At 43.1% G+C, this 23,453-nt stretch overlaps 1 protein-coding gene across 1 annotated transcript in view; it reads left to right on the top strand.

Moving 5' to 3' along the window:
* Nucleotides 1-13,264: 13,264 nt before the first annotated feature.
* The window catches only part of nlk2 (nemo-like kinase, type 2), a 94,733-nt gene continuing 84,544 nt past the window's right edge, over nucleotides 13,265-23,453 (top strand). Inside the window, exon 1 of the mRNA XM_014214972.3 lies at nucleotides 13,265-14,910. Coding sequence (XP_014070447.1) covers nucleotides 14,474-14,910 — 437 coding nt within the window. The 5' untranslated portion in view covers nucleotides 13,265-14,473. The remainder of the gene's footprint in view (nucleotides 14,911-23,453) is intronic.

Raw genomic sequence — 23,453 nt, 5'->3', positions numbered from 1 at the left:
TATAGTAAACCTACTCCCCAGACACAGAGAGAGAGAGAATATAGTAAACCTACTCCCCAGACACAGAGAGAGAGAGAATATAGTAAACCTACTCCCCAGACACAAGAGAGAGAGAGAATATAGTAAACCTACTCCCCAGACACAGAGAGAGAGAGAATATAGTAAACCTACTCCCCAGACACAGAGAGAGAGAATATAGTAAACCTACTCCCCAGACACAGAGAGAGAGAATATAGTAAACCTACTCCCCAGACACAGAGAGAGAGAGAATATAGTAAACCTACTCCCCAGACACAGAGAGAGAGAGAATATAGTAAACCTACTCCCCAGACACGAGAGAGAGAGAGAATATAGTAAACCTACTCCCCAGACACAGAGAGAGAGAGAATATAGTAAACCTACTCCCCAGACAACAGAGAGAGAGAGAATATAGTAAACCTACTCCCCAGACACACAGAGAGAGAGAGAATATAGTAAACCTACTCCCCAGACACAGAGAGAGAGAATATAGTAAACCTACTCCCCAGACACAGAGAGAGAGAATATAGTAAACCTACTCCCCAGACACAGAGAGAGAGAATATAGTAAACCTACTCCCCAGACACAGAGAGAGAGAGAATATAGTAAACCTACTCCCCAGACACAGAGAGAGAGAATATAGTAAACCTACTCCCCAGACACAGAGAGAGAGAATATAGTAAACCTACTCCCCAGACACAGAGAGAGAGAGAATATAGTAAACCTACTCCCCAGACACAGAGAGAGAGAATATAGTAAACCTACTCCCCAGACACAGAGAGAGAGAATATAGTAAACCTACTCCCCAGACACAGAGAGAGAGAATATAGTAAACCTACTCCCCAGACACAGAGAGAGAGAAATATAGTCAACCTACTCCCCAGACACAGAGAGAGAGAGAATATAGTAAACCTACTCCCCAGACACAGAGAGAGAGAATATAGTAAACCTACTCCCCAGACACGAGAGAGAGAGAATATAGTAAACCTACTCCCCAGACACAGAGAGAGAGAATATAGTAAACCTACTCCCCAGACACAGAGAGAGAGAGAATATAGTAAACCTACTCCCCAGACACAGAGAGAGAGAGAATATAGTAAACCTACTCCCCAGACACAGAGAGAGAGAGAATATAGTAAACCTACTCCCCAGACACAGAGAGAGAGAATATAGTAAACCTACTCCCCAGACACAGAGAGAGAGAATATAGTAAACCTACTCCCCAGACACAGAGAGAGAGAGAATATAGTAAACCTACTCCCCAGACACAGAGAGAGAGAGAATATAGTAAACCTACTCCCCAGACACAGAGAGAGAGAATATAGTAAACCTACTCCCCAGACACAGAGAGAGAGAATATAGTAAACCTACTCCCCAGACACAGAGAGAGAGAGAATATAGTAAACCTACTCCCCAGACACAGAGAGAGAGAATATAGTAAACCTACTCCCCAGACACAGAGAGAGAGAGAATATAGTAAACCTACTCCCCAGACACAGAGAGAGAGAATATAGTAAACCTACTCCCCAGACACAGAGAGAGAGAGAATATAGTAAACCTACTCCCCAGACACAGAGAGAGAGAGATATAGTAAACCTACTCCCCAGACACAGAGAGAGAGAGAATATAGTAAACCTACTCCCCAGACACAGAGAGAGAGAATATAGTAAACCTACTCCCCAGACACAGAGAGAGAGAGATATAGTAAACCTACTCCCCAGACACAGAGAGAGAGAGAATATAGTAAACCTACTCCCCAGACACAGAGAGAGAGAATATAGTAAACCTACTCCCCAGACACAGAGAGAGAGAGATATAGTAAACCTACTCCCCAGACACAGAGAGAGAGAATATAGTAAACCTACTCCCCAGACACAGAGAGAGAGAGAATATAGTAAACCTACTCCCCAGACACAGAGAGAGAGAATATAGTAAACCTACTCCCCAGACACAGAGAGAGAGAATATAGTAAACCTACTCCCCAGACACAGAGAGAGAGAATATAGTAAACCTACTCCCCAGACACAGAGAGAGAGAGAATATAGTAAACCTACTCCCCAGACACAGAGAGAGAGAGAATATAGTAAACCTACTCCCCAGACACAGAGAGAGAGAATATAGTAAACCTACTCCCCAGACACAGAGAGAGAGAATATAGTAAACCTACTCCCCAGACACAGAGAGAGAGAATATAGTAAACCTACTCCCCAGACACAGAGAGAGAGGAATATAGTAAACCTACTCCCCAGACACAGAGAGAGAGAATATAGTAAACCTACTCCCCAGACACAGAGAGAGAGAGATATAGTAAACCTACTCCCCAGACACAGAGAGAGAGAATATAGTAAACCTACTCCCCAGACACAGAGAGAGAGAATATAGTAAACCTACTCCCCAGACACAGAGAGAGAGAATATAGTAAACCTACTCCCCAGACACAGAGAGAGAGAATATAGTAAACCTACTCCCCAGACACAGAGAGAGAGAGAATATAGTAAACCTACTCCCCAGACACAGAGAGAGAGAATATAGTAAACCTACTCCCCAGACACAGAGAGAGAGAGAATATAGTAAACCTACTCCCCAGACACAGAGGAGAGAGAATATAGTAAACCTACTCCCCAGACACAGAGAGAGAGAGAATATAGTAAACCTACTCCCCAGACACAGAGAGAGAGAGAATATAGTAAACCTACTCCCCAGACACAGAGAGAGAGAGAATATAGTAAACCTACTCCCCAGACACGAGAGAGAGAGAGAATATAGTAAACCTACTCCCCAGACACAGAGAGAGAGAATATAGTAAACCTACTCCCCAGACACAGAGAGAGAGAGAATATAGTAAACCTACTCCCCAGACACAGAGAGAGAGAATATAGTAAACCTACTCCCCAGACACAGAGAGAGAGAATATAGTAAACCTACTCCCCAGACACAGAGAGAGAGAATATAGTAAACCTACTCCCCAGACACAGAGAGAGAGAGAATATAGTAAACCTACTCCCCAGACACAGAGAGAGAGAGAATATAGTAAACCTACTCCCCAGACACAGAGAGAGAGAGAATATAGTAAACCTACTCCCCAGACACAGAGAGAGAGAATATAGTAAACCTACTCCCCAGACACAGAGAGAGAGAGATATAGTAAACCTACTCCCCAGACACAGAGAGAGAGAATATAGTAAACCTACTCCCCAGACACAGAGAGAGAGAGAATATAGTAAACCTACTCCCCAGACACAGAGAGAGAGAGAATATAGTAAACCTACTCCCCAGACACAGAGAGAGAGAATATAGTAAACCTACTCCCCAGACACAGAGAGAGAGAGAATATAGTAAACCTACTCCCCAGACACAGAGAGAGAGAATATAGTAAACCTACTCCCCAGACACAGAGAGAGAGAATATAGTAAACCTACTCCCCAGACACAGAGAGAGAGAGATATAGTAAACCTACTCCCCAGACACAGAGAGAGAGAATATAGTAAACCTACTCCCCAGACACAGAGAGAGAGAGAGAATATAGTAAACCTACTCCCCAGACACAGAGAGAGAGAGAATATAGTAAACCTACTCCCCAGACACAGAGAGAGAGAGAATATAGTAAACCTACTCCCCAGACACAGAGAGAGAGAGAATATAGTAAACCTACTCCCCAGACACAGAGAGAGAGAGACTATAGTAAACCTACTCCCCAGACACAGAGAGAGAGAGAATATAGTAAACCTACTCCCCAGACACAAGAGAGAGAGAATATAGTAAACCTACTCCCCAGACACAGAGAGAGAGAATATAGTAAACCTACTCCCCAGACACAGAGAGAGAGAGAATATAGTAAACCTACTCCCCAGACACAAGAGAGAGAGAGAATATAGTAAACCTACTCCCCAGACACAGAGAGAGAGAGACTATAGTAAACCTACTCCCCAGACACAGAGAGAGAGAGACTATAGTAAACCTACTCCCCAGACACAGAGAGAGAGAATATAGTAAACCTACTCCCAGACACAGAGAGAGAGACTATAGTAAACCTACTCCCCAGACACAGAGAGAGAGAGAATATAGTAAACCTACTCCCCAGACACAGAGAGAGAGAGAATATAGTAAACCTACTCCCCAGACACAGAGAGAGAGAGAATATAGTAAACCTACTCCCCAGACACAGAGAGAGAGAATATAGTAAACCTACTCCCCAGACACAGAGAGAGAGAATATAGTAAACCTACTCCCCAGACACGAGAGAGAGAGAGAATATAGTAAACCTACTCCCCAGACACAGAGAGAGAGAGAATATAGTAAACCTACTCCCCAGACACACAGAGAGAGAGATATAGTAAACCTACTCCCCAGACACAGAGAGAGAGAATATAGTAAACCTACTCCCCAGACACAGAGAGAGAGAGAATATAGTAAACCTACTCCCCAGACACAGAGAGAGAGAATATAGTAAACCTACTCCCCAGACACACAGAGAGAGAGAATATAGTAAACCTACTCCCCAGACACAGAGAGAGAGAGAATATAGTAAACCTACTCCCCAGACACACAGAGAGAGAGAGAATATAGTAAACCTACTCCCCAGACACAGAGAGAGAGAGAATATAGTAAACCTACTCCCCAGACACAGAGAGAGAGAGAGAGATAGTAAACCTGCTCCCCAGACACAGAGAGAGAGAATATAGTAAACCTACTCCCCAGACACAGAGAGAGAGAATATAGTAAACCTACTCCCCAGACACAGAGAGAGAGAATATAGTAAACCTACTCCCCAGACACAGAGAGAGAGAATATAGTAAACCTACTCCCCAGACACAGAGAGAGAGAGAATATAGTAAACCTACTCCCCAGACACAGAGAGAGAGAGAATATAGTAAACCTACTCCCCAGACACAGAGAGAGAGAATATAGTAAACCTACTCCCCAGACAGAGAGAGAGAGAATATAGTAAACCTACTCCCCAGACACACAGAGAGAGAGAATATAGTAAACCTACTCCCCAGACACAGAGAGAGAGAATATAGTAAACCTACTCCCCAGACACGAGAGAGAGAGAGAATATAGTAAACCTACTCCCCAGACACAGAGAGAGAGAGAATATAGTAAACCTACTCCCCAGACACAGAGAGAGAGAATATAGTAAACCTACTCCCCAGACACAGAGAGAGAGAATATAGTAAACCTACTCCCCAGACACAGAGAGAGAGAATATAGTAAACCTACTCCCCAGACACAGAGAGAGAGAATATAGTAAACCTACTCCCCAGACACAGAGAGAGAGAATATAGTAAACCTACTCCCCAGACAAGAGAGGAGAATATAGTAAACCTACTCCCCAGACACAGACAGAGAGAATATAGTAAACCTACTCCCCAGACACAGAGAGAGAGAGAATATAGTAAACCTACTCCCCAGACACAGAGAGAGACAGAATATAGTAAACCTACTCCCCAGACAGAGAGAGAGAGAATATAGTAAACCTACTCCCCAGACACAGAGAGAGAGAATATAGTAAACCTACTCCCCAGACACAGGGAGAGAGAATATAGTAAACCTACTCCCCAGACACAGAGAGAGAGAATATAGTAAACCTACTCCCCAGACACAGAGAGTGAGAATATAGTAAACCTACTCCCCAGACACAGAGAGAGAGAGTATAGTAAACCTACTCCCCAGACACAGAGAGAGAGATTATAGTAAACCTACTCCCCAGACACAGAGAGAGAGAGAACATAGTAAACCTACTCCCCAGACACAGAGAGAGAGAATATAGTAAACCTACTCCCCAGACACACAGAGAGAGAGAATATAGTAAACCTACTCCCCAGACACAGAGAGAGAGAATATAGTAAACCTACTCCCCAGACACAGAGAGAGAGACTATAGTAAACCTACTCCCCAGACACACAGAGAGAGAGAGAATATAGTAAACCTACTCCCCAGACACACAGAGAGAGAGAATATAGTAAACCTACTCCCCAGACACACGAGAGAGAGAGAATATAGTAAACCTACTCCCCAGACACACAGAGAGAGAGAATATAGTAAACCTACTCCCCAGACACACAGAGAGAGAGAGAATATAGTAAACCTACTCCCCAGACACAGAGAGAGAGAGAGAATATAGTAAACCTACTCCCCAGAAACACAGAGAGAGAGAGAATATAGTAAACCTACTCCCCAGACACACAGAGAGAGAGAGAATATAGTAAACCTACTCCCCAGACACACAGAGAGAGAGAGAATATAGGAAACCTACTCCCCAGACACAGAGAGAGATATAGTAAACCTACTCCCCAGACACAGAGAGAGAGGACATAGTAAACCTGCTCCCCAGACACAGAGAGAGAGAATATAGTAAACCTACTCCCCAGACACAGAGAGAGAGACTATAGTAAACCTACTCCCCAGACACAGAGAGAGAGAATATAGTAAACCTACTCCCCAGACACAGAGAGAGAGAGAATATAGTAAACCTACTCCCCAGACACAGAGAGAGAGAGAATATAGTAAACCTACTCCCCAGACACAGAGAGAGAGAGAATATAGTAAACCTACTCCCCAGACACACAGAGAGAGAGAGAATATAGTAAACCTACTCCCCAGACACACAGAGAGAGAGAGAATATAGTAAACCTACTCCCCAGACACAGAGAGAGAGAGAATATAGTAAACCTACTCCCCAGACACAGAGAGAGAGAGATATAGTAAACCTACTCCCCAGACACAGAGAGAGAGAATATAGTAAACCTACTCCCCAGACACAGAGAGAGAGAGAATATAGTAAACCTACTCCCCAGACACAGAGAGAGAGAATATAGTAAACCTACTCCCCAGACACAGAGAGAGAGAATATAGTAAACCTACTCCCCAGACACACAGAGAGAGAGAATATAGTAAACCTACTCCCCAGACACAGAGAGAGAGAGAATATAGTAAACCTACTCCCCAGACACAGAGAGAGAGAATATAGTAAACCTACTCCCCAGACAGAGAGAGAGAGAAAATATAGTCAACCTACTCCCCAGACACAGAGAGAGAGAGAATATAGTAAACCTACTCCCCAGACACAGAGAGAGAGAATATAGTAAACCTACTCCCCAGACACAGAGAGAGAGAATATAGTAAACCTACTCCCCAGACACAGAGAGAGAGAGAATATAGTAAACCTACTCCCCAGACACAGAGAGAGAGAATATAGTAAACCTACTCCCCAGACACAGAGAGAGAGAATATAGTAAACCTACTCCCCAGACACAGAGAGAGAGAGAATATAGTAAACCTACTCCCCAGACACAGAGAGAGAGAGAATATAGTCAACCTACTCCCCAGACACGAGAGAGAGAGAGAATATAGTAAACCTACTCCCCAGACACAGAGAGAGAGAGAATATAGTAAACCTACTCCCCAGACACAGAGAGAGAGAATATAGTAAACCTACTCCCCAGACACAGAGAGGAGAATATAGTAAACCTACTCCCCAGACACAGAGAGAGAGAGAATATAGTAAACCTACTCCCCAGACACAGAGAGAGAGAATATAGTAAACCTACTCCCCAGACACAGAGAGAGAGAATATAGTAAACCTACTCCCCAGACACAGAGAGAGAGAGATATAGTAAACCTACTCCCCAGACACAGAGAGAGAGAGAATATAGGAAACCTACTCCCCAGACACAGAGAGAGAGAATATAGTAAACCTACTCCCCAGACACAGAGAGAGAGAAGAGAGAGAGAGAGAGAGAGACTATAGTAAACCTACTCCCCAGACACAGAGAGAGAGAATATAGTAAACCTACTCCCCAGACACAGAGAGAGAGAGAAAATATAGTCAACCTACTCCCCAGACACAGAGAGAGAGAGAAATATAGTAAACCTACTCCCCAGAAACAGAGAGAGAGAGACTATAGTAAACCTACTCCCCAGACACAGAGAGAGAGAATATAGTAAACCTACTCCCCAGACACAGAGAGAGAGAGAATATAGTAAACCTACTCCCCAGACACAGAGAGAGAGAGAATATAGTAAACCTACTCCCCAGACACAGAGAGAGACAGAATATAGTAAACCTACTCCCCAGACACAGAGAGAGAGAGAATATAGTAAACCTACTCCCCAGACACAGAGAGAGAGAATATAGTAAACCTACTCCCCAGACACAGAGAGAGAGAGAATATAGTAAACCTACTCCCCAGACACAGAGAGAGAGAATATAGTAAACCTACTCCCCAGACACAGAGAGAGAGAATATAGTAAACCTACTCCCCAGACACAGAGAGAGAGAAAATATAGTAAACCTACTCCCCAGACACAGAGAGAGAGAGACTATAGTAAACCTACTCCCCAGACACAGAGAGAGAGAATATAGTAAACCTACTCCAAAGACACAGAGAGAGAGAACTATAGTAAACCTACTCCCCAGACACAGAGAGAGAGAATATAGTAAACCTACTCCCCAGACACAGAGAGAGAGAGAATATAGTAAACCTACTCCCCAGACACAGAGAGAGAGAGAATATAGTAAACCTACTCCCCAGACACAGAGAGAGAGAATATAGTAAACCTACTCCCCAGACACAGAGAGAGAGAGAGAATATAGTAAACCTACTCCCCAGACACAGAGAGAGAGAGAGAATATAGTAAACCTACTCCCCAGACACATAGAGAGAGAGAATATAGTAAACCTACTCCCCAGACACACAGAGAGAGAATATAGTAAACCTACTCCCCAGACACAGAGAGGAGAATATAGTAAACCTACTCCCCAGACACAGAGAGAGAGAGAATATAGTAAACCTACTCCCCAGACACAGAGAGAGAGAATATAGTAAACCTACTCCCCAGACACAGAGAGAGAGAATATAGTAAACCTACTCCCCAGACACAGAGAGAGAGAGAATATAGTAAACCTACTCCCCAGACACAGAGAGAGAGAGAATATAGTAAACCTACTCCCCAGACACAGAGAGTGAGAATATAGTAAACCTACTCCCCAGACACAGAGAGAGAGAGAGAGAGAGAGAGAGTATAGTAAACCTACTCCCCAGACACAGAGAGAGAGAATATAGTAAACCTACTCCCCAGAAACAGAGAGAGAGAGAAAATATAGTCAACCTACTCCCCAGACACAGAGAGAGAGAGAATATAGTAAACCTACTCCCCAGACACAGAGAGAGACAGAATATAGTAAACCTACTCCCCAGACACAGAGAGAGAGAATATAGTAAACCTACTCCCCAGACACAGAGAGAGAGAATATAGTAAACCTACTCCCCAGACACAGAGAGAGAGAATATAGTAAACCTACTCCCCAGACACAGAGAGAGAGAATATAGTAAACCTACTCCCCAGACAGAGAGAGAGAGAAAATATAGTCAACCTACTCCCCAGACACAGAGAGAGAGAGAATATAGTAAACCTACTCCCCAGACACAGAGAGAGAGAATATAGTAAACCTACTCCCCAGACACAGAGAGAGAGAGAATATAGTAAACCTACTCCCCAGACACAGAGAGAGAGAATATAGTAAACCTACTCCCCAGACACAGAGAGAGAGAAAATATAGTCAACCTACTCCCCAGACAGAGAGAGAGAGAATATAGTCAACCTACTCCCCAGACACACAGAGAGAGAGAGAGATATAGTAAACCTACTCCCCAGACACATAGAGAGAGAGAATATAGTAAACCTACTCCCCAGACACACAGAGAGAGAATATAGTAAACCTACTCCCCAGACACAGAGAGAGAGAATATAGTAAACCTACTCCCCAGACACAGAGAGAGAGAGAATATAGTAAACCTACTCCCCAGACACAGAGAGAGAGAATATAGTAAACCTACTCCCCAGAAACAGAGAGAGAGAATATAGTAAACCTACTCCCCAGACACAGAGAGAGAGAGAATATAGTACACCTACTCCCCAGAAACAGAGAGAGAGAGAATATAGGAAACCTACTCCCCAGACACAGAGAGTGAGAATATAGTAAACCTACTCCCCAGACACAGAGAGAGAGAGAGAGAGAGAGAGAGAGAGACTATAGTAAACCTACTCCCCAGACACAGAGAGAGAGAATATAGTAAACCTACTCCCCAGAAACAGAGAGAGAGAGAAAATATAGTCAACCTACTCCCCAGAAACAGAGAGAGAGAGAAAATATAGTCAACCTACTCCCCAGAAACAGAGAGAGAGAGACTATAGTAAACCTACTCCCCAGACACAGAGAGAGAGAATATAGTAAACCTACTCCCCAGAAACAGAGAGAGAGAGAAAATATAGTCAACCTACTCCCCAGAAACAGAGAGAGAGAGAATATAGGAAACCTACTCCCCAGACACAGAGAGAGACAGAATATAGTAAACCTACTCCCCAGACACAGAGAGAGAGAGAATATAGTAAACCTACTCCCCAGACACAGAGAGAGAGAATATAGTAAACCTACTCCCCAGACACAGAGAGAGAGAGAATATAGTAAACCTACTCCCCATACACAGAGAGAGAGAATATAGTAAACCTACTCCCCAGACACAGAGAGAGAGAATATAGTAAACCTACTCCCCAGACACAGAGAGAGAGAAAATATAGTCAACCTACTCCCCAGACAGAGAGAGAGAGAATATAGTAAACCTACTCCCCAGACACAGAGAGAGAGAGAGAACCTACTCCCCGACCGGGGGTTAGCAACCTACTCCCCAGACACAGAGAGAGACAGAATATAGTTAACCTACTCCCCAGACACAGAGAGAGAGAATATAGTAAACCTACTCCCCAGACACAGAGAGAGAGAATATAGTAAACCTACTCCCCAGACACAGAGAGAGAGAGAATATAGTCAACCTACTCCCCAGACACAGAGAGAGAGAGAATATAGTCAACCTACTCCCCAGACAGAGAGAGAGAGAGAATATAGTAAACCTACTCCCCAGACACAGAGAGAGAGAATATAGTAAACCTACTCCCCAGACACAGAGAGAGAGAATATAGTAAACCTACTCCCCAGACACAGAGAGAGAGAATATAGTAAACCTACTCCCCAGACACAGAGAGAGAGAATATAGTAAACCTACTCCCCAGACACAGAGAGAGAGAATATAGTAAACCTACTCCCCAGACACAGAGAGAGAGAATATAGTAAACCTACTCCCCAGACACAGAGAGAGAGAATATAGTTAACCTACTCCCCAGACACAGAGAGAGAGAATATAGTAAACCTACTCCCCAGACACAGAGAGAGAGAATATAGTAAACCTACTCCCCAGACACAGAGAGAGAGAGAATATAGTCAACCTACTCCCCAGACACAGAGAGAGAGAGAATATAGTCAACCTACTCCCCAGACAGAGAGAGAGAGAGAATATAGTAAACCTACTCCCCAGACACAGAGAGAGAGAATATAGTAAACCTACTCCCCAGACACAGAGAGAGAGAATATAGTAAACCTACTCCCCAGACACAGAGAGAGAGAATATAGTAAACCTACTCCCCAGACACAGAGAGAGAGAGAATATAGTAAACCTACTCCCCAGACACAGAGAGAGAGATATAGTAAACCTACTCCCCAGACACAGAGAGAGAGAGACTATAGTAAACCTACTCCCCAGACACCGAGAGAGAGAATATAGTAAACCTACTCCCCAGACACAGAGAGAGAGAATATAGTAAACCTACTCCCCAGACACAGAGAGAGAGAATATAGTAAACCTACTCCCCAGACAGAGAGAGAGAATATAGTAAACCTACTCCCCAGACACACAGAGAGAGAGAGAGAGAATATAGTAAACCTACTCCCCAGACACAGAGAGAGAGAATATAGTAAACCTACTCCCCAGACACAGAGAGAGAGAGAGAATATAGTAAACCTACTCCCCAGACACAGAGAGAGAGAGAATATAGTAAACCTACTCCCCAGACACAGAGAGAGAGGGAATATAGTAAACCTACTCCCCAGACACACAGAGAGAGAGAGAATATAGTAAACCTACTCCCCAGACACACAGAGAGAGAGAGAATATAGTAAACCTACTCCCCAGACACACAGAGAGAGAGAGAATATAGTAAACCTACTCCCCAGACACAGAGAGAGAGAATATAGTAAACCTACTCCAAAGACAGAGAGAGAGAGAATATAGTAAACCTACTCCCCAGACACAGAGAGAGAGAGACTATAGTAAACCTACTCCCCAGACACAGGAGAGAGAGAGAGATATAGTAAACCTACTCCCCAGACACAGAGAGAGAGAGACTATAGTAAACCTACTCCCCAGACACAGAGAGACAGAGAGAATATAGTAAACCTACTCCCCAGACACAGAGAGAGAGAATATAGTAAACCTACTCCAAAGACAGAGAGAGAGAGAATATAGTAAACCTACTCCCCAGACACAGAGAGAGAGGGAATATAGTAAACCTACTCCCCAGACACAGAGAGAGAGTCTATAGTAAACCTACTCCAAAGACAGAGAGAGAGAGAATATAGTAAACCTACTCCCCAGACACAGAGAGAGAGGGAATATAGGAAACCTACTCCCCAGACACACACAGAGTGAGAGAATATAGTAAACCTACTCCCCAGACACAGAGAGAGAGAGATTATAGTAAACCTACTCCCCAGACACAGAGAGAGAGAGAATATAGTAAACCTACTCCCCAGACACAGAGAGAGAGAGAATATAGTAAACCTACTCCCCAGACACACAGAGAGATTATAGTTATAGCCATGGGAAGTAGTTTGGTGGTAGTGGTGCTGCGATTTGTATTTATTTATTGATAATGTTGTATCAGGGGGAGTCATGGACAAATGTGTTTTGTGTGACTGTCATTTTGTCGTGTAATACTGTTAGTAAGTCTATAATCACAACAAATAGGCTACGAAATAATGAATGATTTTTTGTGGAGTATACATAGATAGCATAGCTAGGCTACTGAATGCCCTTTTCATAGCCCTTGCGATATATGAAGAGACGTAAGGAGTTATTGGTTACATCCCATGTCTATCACTGTGCGTTATAGGGGACGTTCGTGTTGAGAGGATAATGATTGGGTCGCGCTCCTCGCGTAATCTCTGTGAGCAACTGGAGCTCGTGTTCTCCATTCGGGTTCAACTGTTCCATTCATATTTCACTGCGACCTACAAGTCTAGATCTCCACAATGGCGATAGTTTCTAGTGTCACAGGCTTTGACTTGTGTGGTAATTCCTCGGTTGCTATCTGGATCCAACTGATTGGCTGAACAACATAAAAAACGCCAGACTCGTGTTTTGATTGGACATCCTTCCATCACCGACTGGTCGGGGACTCTGGCTGATCTTGTTTCTGCTTCGGTCCGGGCAGCACCATCCGGCTTGAGGGAGTCAACACTGGCAGCTTGTTTTCTAAATACAAGGGACTTTTTCATATTTTTAGTTTTTATTCATATTTTCCTTTAATGGCTGTATGTGTGTGCTGCGTAAGGAGATAGTGTGCGGAACAAACTGAACACACTGGATCCAATGGGGAAAAGAAGTTGACTGTGCTCTCGGAATAATTTGTTTTCCTCGTTCCAGGAAAAAAAGATAGCTAATTTTACCAACATGATTTGGATTTCTGGAGTGTGGGGTTACGGGAATTGTGACATCTGAGGGAGGACAACGGTCCATATCCCATTTCTACAAGACGGCTACATTGTATCACACCTCTCGTTCGCGTTCTCGCTTTGATTGGGTCTATTTGTTCTCGCAGTCTACTGCTACATAATATGGGAATTGTTGTTATATGCGGAACATTTGAAGTATCCCATACTGTTCTTGCAACGCCGAATACAAGTGGCTATCAAGCTAGCAACTGTAGCTTGACCTAAAAGCCGAATAACTTCTGCAAAGGCTGTGGGAACAACAGCGGTGGTGGACCAGACAATATGGAAAACTTGAGTACATTTGAAAGATGAATGCTGTGCTATTTCCCATGTGATACATATCGGTTTCTCTTTTCATATCAATTAGGGGAAATTGAGAGTTTCGTCAGTGGAGAGGGGGCCGCCACTTCCAACATGAGGGAGATCTAGGGCCGCGATCATTTATTTATTGTGGGGGGTACGGGTTATTTTCTGTCGCATTTTTATTGAACATTTTTTACAAGGTGCACTGCATTTACATATTAATTATTGTTAGTTTAGTAGCGTATCTGTTGTCAGTGCATGCGGAAATAAATTCCATTACAATAAGTAGGTCAGATCCGTGTAATGATGAGGCTGTTAGGTAGAGTGAGGTTGCTCTCAGAATTATAGCTGACATGTTTATTTAATTCAAACCGTTTCAAGAGTTTTTGATTTCATGCATCGGGTCACAACCAAATGATCAGTTAAAAACCATCTGCCCAATCCCACAGCATATCTTCACCTGGGGTATTATTTCCTCGTAAAATAAACGGCCAATTTTACCCATATTTCCCTCCTTTTCCTTTATTTTTGATTGTTATTGAGTGAATGGCTCTGTGCGGAACAACGGCAGCCAATGCCGCAAAAATGATGGCTGCATACAACGGTGGCGCCTCGGCAGTTGCTGGCCATCACCCGCACCATCACCACCAACTACCGCATCTCCCACCTCCCCATCTCCACCACCATCACCACCCGGGCCAACATCACTTGCAACACCCCGGCTCTGCCGCCGCTGTTCACCCTGTACAACAGCACGCTTCTACAGCTGCAGCGGTAATGTTGAACCCGAGCCAGCAGCAACCATACTTTCCCTCGCCAGCTCCTGGACAAGCCCCCGGTCCGGCAGCGGCTGCCGCACCTGCCCAAGTTCAAGCTGCGGCTGTCAAAGCTCACCACCACCATCAACACTCACACCACTTACAGCCGCAGCTGGACATAGAGCCCGACAGACCCATCGGCTATGGCGCTTTTGGGGTGGTCTGGTAAGTGTTACAAATATGTTTACCTCCCTGCTGGATTAGTCTAAGAATATGATGCCGTGCGCTCTCAATAAACTGGCCGTGTGCACGTGTACTGACCTTGTTTAGTAGGCTACAAAGTTAGATATGAATAAGTATGTAGGCCTATGTTGTGATTATGTCAGTAACAGTTAGTTATTCAACATTTTGGTTTCCCATGAGGTGGACGCACAGGCCAAAAATCTTCAGAAGTGAGACCTAACTCACCTCCCCTATCTCTGTCAATCCTCAAAACTGAGTTATCTTTATGTACTGTAGGAGTTTATGAAGCCTATTTATTTTCTAAAGTTGAGGTGCAAAATGTGAGTGAAGGTGGGGGGTTAAATGGCTTTTGATACACAGCTCTCTGCTCCAGGGATCTGTCCTGGGGGTAACATCCACAGACTCGATTTGGGATTAGGCTTTCATCTGTTTCTGGGCTCTCATCAAGGGGCCAGGGCTCTCAACCTGACCATGTTCAAGTGCCTTCGTTTTGGAAATAGATTAGTTGGCCTATATTACCACATTGTGCTCTTCACTTCTTTGAAGTACAGAGCACATGTGAATTCTGGTGGGCCTTGAAGTTGCTACCTGTGCAAAACATCGTTATTACTACAACAGTATTGCAGTAGCACTGTTATCACTCAGCAAATGTCCTGTGTGTCTCCGAACAGTCAGTGGTCAGTCAAACTCTACCTGCCTTTTTCTTTTCTCCCCTCTAAAAACAACCCATACACTTCCTTAAGCTACCCCTTCGGTATTTGCACATCTCAAGGGGCTATATAGGGTGATTCCATGCCAGTGGGAGTGGAAAATAATTTTGGGATCCCAGATTGTTCTGGCAATTCTCACATAAAAATGTTTGACATGCTTTAAATGTTTGAATAATGATGAGTGGCCATTTTAGGCCCTTTTTAGACCTATACGTGCCTCCTGTAAGACCTTATGACCCGTAAATCATACATGATACAGACAACGTCTTGGTGTCGTTATAGTCCTTATAGTGTCCTTTAACATATGGATCATGTCTAGATTCAAATACACATTTTCACATCAATTTATTAAACATTACAAATATTAATATGAATATCTCAAAACAACCATTTTTGATTTTGTTCATTTTAAAACCTATTGTTTGGAACAGTATACTCTACAAGTACATCACATTTCCAGAGTGGGCTCTGCCAATTCTGAAATTCTGATCAATGAGCACCACCAACACAGTGAATGGTAAATGTATTTAAAGGGAACTCTCTCTTCTGGTGATTTGCTGAATGTGCAATCCTAAGGGATGGTTGTGATTGGTTAATGATCTATAATGTCAATTTCTATCTATAAAATGGGTCATATCATTAAAAGTACCAGAGAACCCACTCTGGAAATTGTATGTGTTTTGAAGAGTATATTGTTCCAAATAATGTCTAAAAAAAAAAATAAGCAAAATCAAAAAGGGGAGTTTTCAGATACTCATGTTAATAGTCTTAATGTTGAATAATTGAATGTAAATGTGTATTTCAGAATCTAGACATAATCCATATGTTAGAGCAAACTATAATTATACCAAGATGTTGTCTGTCATGTATGGTTCACGGATCATAAGTTCTTACCGGAGGCATGTACACTGAGTGTACAAAACACCTTCCTAATATTGAGTTGAACCCCGTTTTGCCCTCAGAACAGCCTCAATTTGTTGGGGCATGGACTCTACAAGGTGTCAAGTGTTCCACAGGGATGCTGGCCCATGTTGACTCCAATACTTCCCACAGTTGTGTCAAGTTGGCTGGATGTCCTTTGGGTGGTGGACCATTCTTGATACATTCTTGAAACTGTTGAGCTTGAAAAACCCAGCAGCATTGTAGTTCTTGAGACACTCAAACCGGTGCGCCTGGCTCCTACTACCATACCCTGTTCAAAGGCACTTAAATATTTAGTCTTGCCCATTCACCCTCTGAATGGCACACATACACAATCCAAATTGTCTCAATGCTTTAAAATCCTTCTTTAACTTGTCTCATCCCCATCATCTACACTGATTGAAGTGGATTTAACTAGTGACATCAGTAAGGGATCATAGCTTTCACCTGGTCAGTCAATGTCATGGAAAGAACAGGCGTTCCTAATGTTTTGTACACTCAGTGTATATGTCTAAAGGGCCACTTTCATCATGATTTTAAAAATAAAATGTGTGGTAGAAATGTAAAAAGCAATTCAAACATCCTTCCTCCCAATTAAGTTTCTATGTGAGAATTGCCTGAATAATCTGAGATACCAAAAATCTTTTATTCTGGCATGGAATCGTCCTATAGGTATTTAAGCAATATGTTGTTGGCAACCTAGTCTTCCAATGGCCTTAGAGAACCTTTCACCCTATTGCTTACTCTCATCAGATCTGAAAACAATAAAGTGATAAAGGGACTGGGCATATACAGTGTCTCTGGCTGGGTTTATGTTTGGAGTCGCAGGGTGAGGATGTCTGCTTGTTGTATTCTTTTTGCTGCGCACACCATTGGTCAGGGTCACCATCTTCCTCCTTTTCCTGCTCCTCCTCTTCTGCGCATCCCCAGCAACACCAGACCCACCCCGCTACGACTGCCTCTGTAATCTTAGCCTGACCTTTCCTCAAAATCACTTCCTGTTGCTCATTGTCTGATTTTAATCTGCACCGCTGCTGCCCGCCTGGATATTTATAGCTCTGCACTCACTGAAGGCACAGAGGTTTTCAGGAGCTCGCCACTCCCTCCCAGAGACCCATCCAGCTGAGAGCTCTCTAGGCCTCTCGTTTGAAAAACAAACTTCCACTCAGACTCAGTCCAATGTGGTTTCAGTACTAAATATGAATCTTGAAAATACAGCTTCAGAATGAGGAGGGTGTTTTCAAAGCTTGGTGTGAGGTTTAGTTTGAACAGGCAAACGTCAGCAATTTAATGGTTTTCTATTGGTGAAATTCCAATTATTAATGAATCATTGCACTATGACAGTTTTCCAGCCAGGTGTTCAAGGAATGGTAGTGTTTATTTATGTTTTACTTGTCCTAAAAATCTATAGAAACTGACTATATAGGCTGCATGTGAGCAGACCAACACCAGCGCTGGTCTGGCAGGCACATGATCGGGGATATCCCGAAGCAGTGGTGGCTCCCTTCAACACCATGTTACAAGTCTGGCTCATGTTGTGGAGTTAGTTAAAGGCATAAATAACTGCATGGCTATCCATTCCAGACCCGTGCCAAAATACGGGGCAGGAAACCTGCAGAGGGGGGCTATTAGTTATCAGTGGACCATCTCTCTTGGAGTGCCCTCCAGTGCAGTAAGTGCTCAGCGATGCGTGCAGCTGTGATACGTGGAGTAAATTGGCTTTGCCCTGGCATAGAGAGCTTGTGTCATGTGCTCAACTGCATACAGTCCAGATGGAATTTGGCTTCTCAGGTTAAATTTTAATTCCTTTGGCTATCTCTCATTAACTGTACGCTTAAGCCAAGGGCTCTAAAACTAACAGCACATGGCAGTGCAGCTAATCTCTTCCTACGGGCAAGGAGGGTATTTTGTCTTGCATTGAGTGTTTATCCATTAGTTAGGTTATTCATGTCATGACTCATGCATGTTGCAAACTTCATCAAGTATTTTGGCCAAACATGATCATTACTTTCATGAATTCTAAAGTCATGAAAAGACTTATAGATGGTTTATAAATGTCATGGAAATATCAGTAATGAAAAACAATGATTCATATGGGCGGATGCAGAAATGAATTTAGAATAACAACGTAAAGGTCATCAGCAACACATGATGGAGAGTCAAATCTCTTTTCCAATAGTTGTCCAGTAGATTTGGAAGCAAAGAATCTTAGTTACATAATGGTTGGGAATGATTATTTGTGGTGGGTGATGGAGAGGTTATTGTAAAGTGGGGCCGGGCCGACTTCACGGAGATGATCGGTAAAATCTTTATTTAGAAATTAATTTTAAACTCATTCACTGCCTGTGTTCTTTTGACTCTAGAAAAGGGAGAACATTTTATTTGAAGAAAAAAATAATGTATTCATCCCTTTGGAAATCAAAATCCCAGTAGTTATCAACCACCTTTCTTTCACCCATCCTGTGTTTTCAGATCAGTGTACAAAAGGAGATTAGGATAGCAGCCTATACAACAACACCTGTTGAGAAGCTGGCTCCACTCTGATTACTTCTCTGTCTGCTCCAGGAGTGTACTGGACCCAGCTCATCTCTCCACTTCTCAACCAAACTTTACTCTAAAGACCTACGGGGATTTGTTGTTATCAAAGCCATTACAAAACCATACAATTTGCTTCTGTGAATAACACAGTTGTAAGGAGCATTAGACATTGGTAACCCGTAACATTTTGAATAAAATCATGTTTTTTGTGACTAAACAAAGGACAGTAGAGCTTTTAGAACATGTCTGTCTTCACATTTTGTGCAGGAGGTGCTGTTTGTTAGGAATGTCCTTTGTCGTTTCATTGCTTATTAAATCAAGAGACTGTTGTTTGGTTAGCAATGTTTCTGTAATGTTTCCTTTCGGTTACTGGCCCAACGCTCTAACCACTAGGCTACCTGCTGCCCCATGGGCCTTCCTGTGCCGTTTCAGAAAGTTGCAGGGAAATAGCTAACCACTGATGCTTTGTGTTCATGTCTTATGATTAACTTGGGCAAATTTTATGAATTTTCGAATAAGTTCAATACATTTAGGTGACTTCCTACTAAGTTTAATACCTTTTGAATATTGTTGAATTCCATTTGAATGTCTGGATTCCGTGAATCAGTCCTTGTTCTCCACAATGCAGATTTTATAGGGCCCTATGTTTCCAAATGCATTTTGTGGCACACAACCTTATTTAGAATTGAGCATTTGTGGCACAAATCCCATTCAAGTTATGGGACCGATATTAGCATTTTTCGTGCATCATGTTCAAATCATGGGATTTGTGCCTCAAATGCTAAAACGTTAGCATTTGGAACAGTGCCATGGAAATAAAATCAAAGCATGGATTGCTGTCATACCTTGTCCATAGACTGCTTACAAGGTAAGGAAACCCATGTGTAATTTGGGTGAACTATCCCTTTAAGTAGTTGGTTTCCATGCTGGCAGCTGTGGTTTGATCCTTGTGTGGGATGTGTTTGTGTGGTCGCAGAGAGACGAGTGGGGTTTGAGGTGTTAAGAGTAGCCCCATCCACCTAATAGCCCTCTCACACACATGCATACCAATAAACCAGAAGGATTATATCCTTCTGGTTTATTGGTTGAAAAGAGGCTGGTTGTTCTCGTTTGCCCTCTACATGTTTGACCTGATCTTCTTTATTCCAGTAGTTTTTTTTTAAAGGGTCAAGAAGTGAGGAAACGTTCAGGTGTGTGTGTTTTCTCTTGCCTTACCCCGTGTCAGACTCATTGGCCTCTGTGACCTGCAGTGAGATGATGATCAAACACGGGTCAGATCACTCTCCCAGAAGTCTTTGCAGGGCAGGTGATATAGGTTTAACCTACAAACGCTGTTGAATGAGTTTAAGAGAAGCATTAGGAGGTGAATGACAATCAATGTAGGATTAAGGATGACATCAGTTCATTTAGCTGTTTAATTGTTAACCTTCAGGTACAATACCTGGGTAAATAAGAGACTTTAAGTATATCAAAATATTAGAACAACAAACGAATACATTGTTGGAAACCTTCTTACATCAACCTTTTAAGAGAAAGCTAGTCTTGCCTGCAGTTAGTTATTTCATAGTAAAAGCTACCTTATTCAGGACACACTGTGTAGCTAGTCTCTGACTGGGCTTCTGGTAATCCACACGTTATCCTACGTCGCTGATTCAAGGGCTGACATGAAGAGAGTGCTGCGTTTACGGTGACCTTTGACCTTCTGTTACTCACAATGAACCTTGCACAGCACACCACCATACCTGCAGCTCAGTATCAACTTTAAAGTTCACCAACACAGCATCATTTCAAAGGTTGTGTGTATCGTGTTGTGTCCTAGTCAAAAACAAAACACCCCTTTCCCCTTACAGATGACCTACGTTAGCCATTGACTTGCCAGCCTCATTCACTGTAATGTCTTTGTTTTTTGGGATAATTATGAAGCCTGTAGACTGGCTGCCTGAGGCTTTTAGTACCTTGAGCATGAAAGGCTCCCAGACAGCCTGTTCTCTCTACAGTAGCAGCAGCCGTGGCAGTCAGAAGCAGCTCTTACGAGGCCTGCGTTTGGCAGATGCACAGACTGAGAACAGCGGCGAGCGCAGGGCTTACCTTTTGAAGTACTGCTGGGGTGGATGGAGGGAAATACTGTTATGGATGTATGCTTGTTTAACCCTACAGTCACCTGCGGCTGGCAGCTTATCCCCGACCTCGTTGACCCTGTCCACAGCTCCATACTTCATAACAGCAATCAACATCTGTTTCAGAATGTTCCTCGTAGGGCAGAGGGGGTCCAGATTGCGGTGGTCATGTAACTAGGGGGTTTGGCTTCTATAAACAACATGCCGCTCAAATCAAATTTAAAAGAAACTCTCCATGTTTGCTTAGTTTAGCAGATCTTGGCTGAGAAACGGACGAAGAGAAAGAAGCCTCACAACAGAGAGAACACACTGTCTGATGTCAGTTGTTGTGTGAATGTTTTGTAATCGGAGCAATTGGTCGGCCCTAGATCGTATTTAAAAAAAAATGTCATTGTTGAGGATGAGGCAGAACTTAAATGACTGTTAAAATACTAAATCAGAGAGTCTCTAGCTTTGCTAAAGCAGGGATAACAAATACTTGACACAATGTCCCTCTCATCCTGGGAAAATTCACATGTTAATTAAAAACGCACTGCCAAAGACGACATCTTGATTTAAAGGCCTGGCACTTAACACATTCCTCATGTTTATTTTTAGCTTCTCTAGTAGTCACTGCATTTGATTGTGAGCACATTTCCCATCAGCCTCCTCAGGACTCCTATGCTGAGAATAGGGCTCTAGGGACTCATATTTACCTGCAAATCAACTGTTCTTACTGGTTTGTTACAGACGGGTCCTCCGTGCCCCATATGGCCCTCTTGTAGTCACTCTAGACTCTTCCACACATTAACCTGTCTTCACATACAGCAAGACGTACCACCTGTGGGAACCTCTGGTGACCAGCTGGTGTGACTCAGTGTTTGGTTGACACTTGTGGAATTGCCATGGAGGAGGGCCAGGAATGCCCACAACTAACGTGCCAGCTTAGCCCAGTGTGCTCTGTGATCCATGCATGCTAGAGCTAAAGTAATACTTATATCCCTGGATATTGGCCCACTGGACGGAGGGAGGGAGAGGTAGACTTTACTCATTACAGCATCCTGAGGAAATGTGGGAGATGGGCAGATAAGGCCATCAATTTAGAAGGCTATGAGGAACAGGAAGAGAGAAAAGGGGAGGGAGAGGGGAGCCTAGCGTCTAACGGTGTCTTCACATATAGTCCTCTTTTAAAATAACCAATCAGTCCTCTTTAAAGTGAACTCTGGGGTGAAAAAAAAGCCAAATAACTCGGCTCTCTTTGTATTCACACTACCCTTTCCTTTGAATGAGGACTCATCTCTTTTGCCAGTTCACTTTAAGAAAATGTTGGCCAAGTCATACCATTTAGAAAGCTAGTAGATTGTATTTACTTAAGATAATACATAATTATAATCCAAATATAATATTGACATGTAAATAGTACTTGTAACAGGATAAATAGCAGAAGAAAAATTGCAGATTGAATAATGCTATAATTGAAAAGTACTCTCAATGTAGGCTATTACACCTTTAAGAGCTTGCATTAATTTTGTACCCCTATGATGTGATTCTCACCAAATATGTTGTCGTTTTCTCACATTATTTAAACCCCACAATCAAATAAATAGCCGATGAAGCTCCTTCGTAGCCTATAGATCACATGTCGCAAACAAATAATCAAAACATTGTGTCAGTACAAACCTTTTTTGAAATTTCTGTGCATCCTTGACAGTCGCTACTCAATGTCCAAAAACAGCACATGTTTTTTATGCCAACCTGCCTGCGCATCTTCCCTCGTTTGTGGCACCAATGCTAAGGGTTATGGCAAGGAAACAGTGTTGCAGTAGGCTAGTGTGTGGTGCTGGAATAATGGCAAGCGATCCTGGAGAGCTTTGTGTTCACGTAGCACTAAAAGGTAATCGGACTACGGACATCAAGCAAATCAACCTCAGACCACCTCTTCGGGAGGCCTCAGTTCGGTTTGCTTCAGGGGCTGTGTTGAGCAGTCTGAGTTCCTTTTGGGGGTGTTCACACTGCACAAAAAATTAAGCCAACCGCACAAAGTTCACAGAAATTGTCTGAAAGCACCTTAAATTACCAAAACTTTCTAACCCCCTTTTCCATAAACACACACACACTGCACATGTTTTTTTCCTGTCCTCTCAGAGCAGAGAGGGGAGTTGTCTATGAAGATAAAGATGTTTGCAGGCATTCTCAGTAGAACCTCCCCCTAGACCCCTGCGTGACAGCGTTTGATTGCATCTCTGACAGGGAGCAGGAA

The sequence above is a fragment of the Salmo salar genome, chromosome 09 (assembly GCF_965601325.2).
Source record: "Salmo salar chromosome 09, fSalSal1, whole genome shotgun sequence".
Taxonomy (NCBI): domain Eukaryota; kingdom Metazoa; phylum Chordata; class Actinopteri; order Salmoniformes; family Salmonidae; genus Salmo; species Salmo salar.
This window is presented reverse-complemented; position numbering and strand designations above follow the sequence as displayed.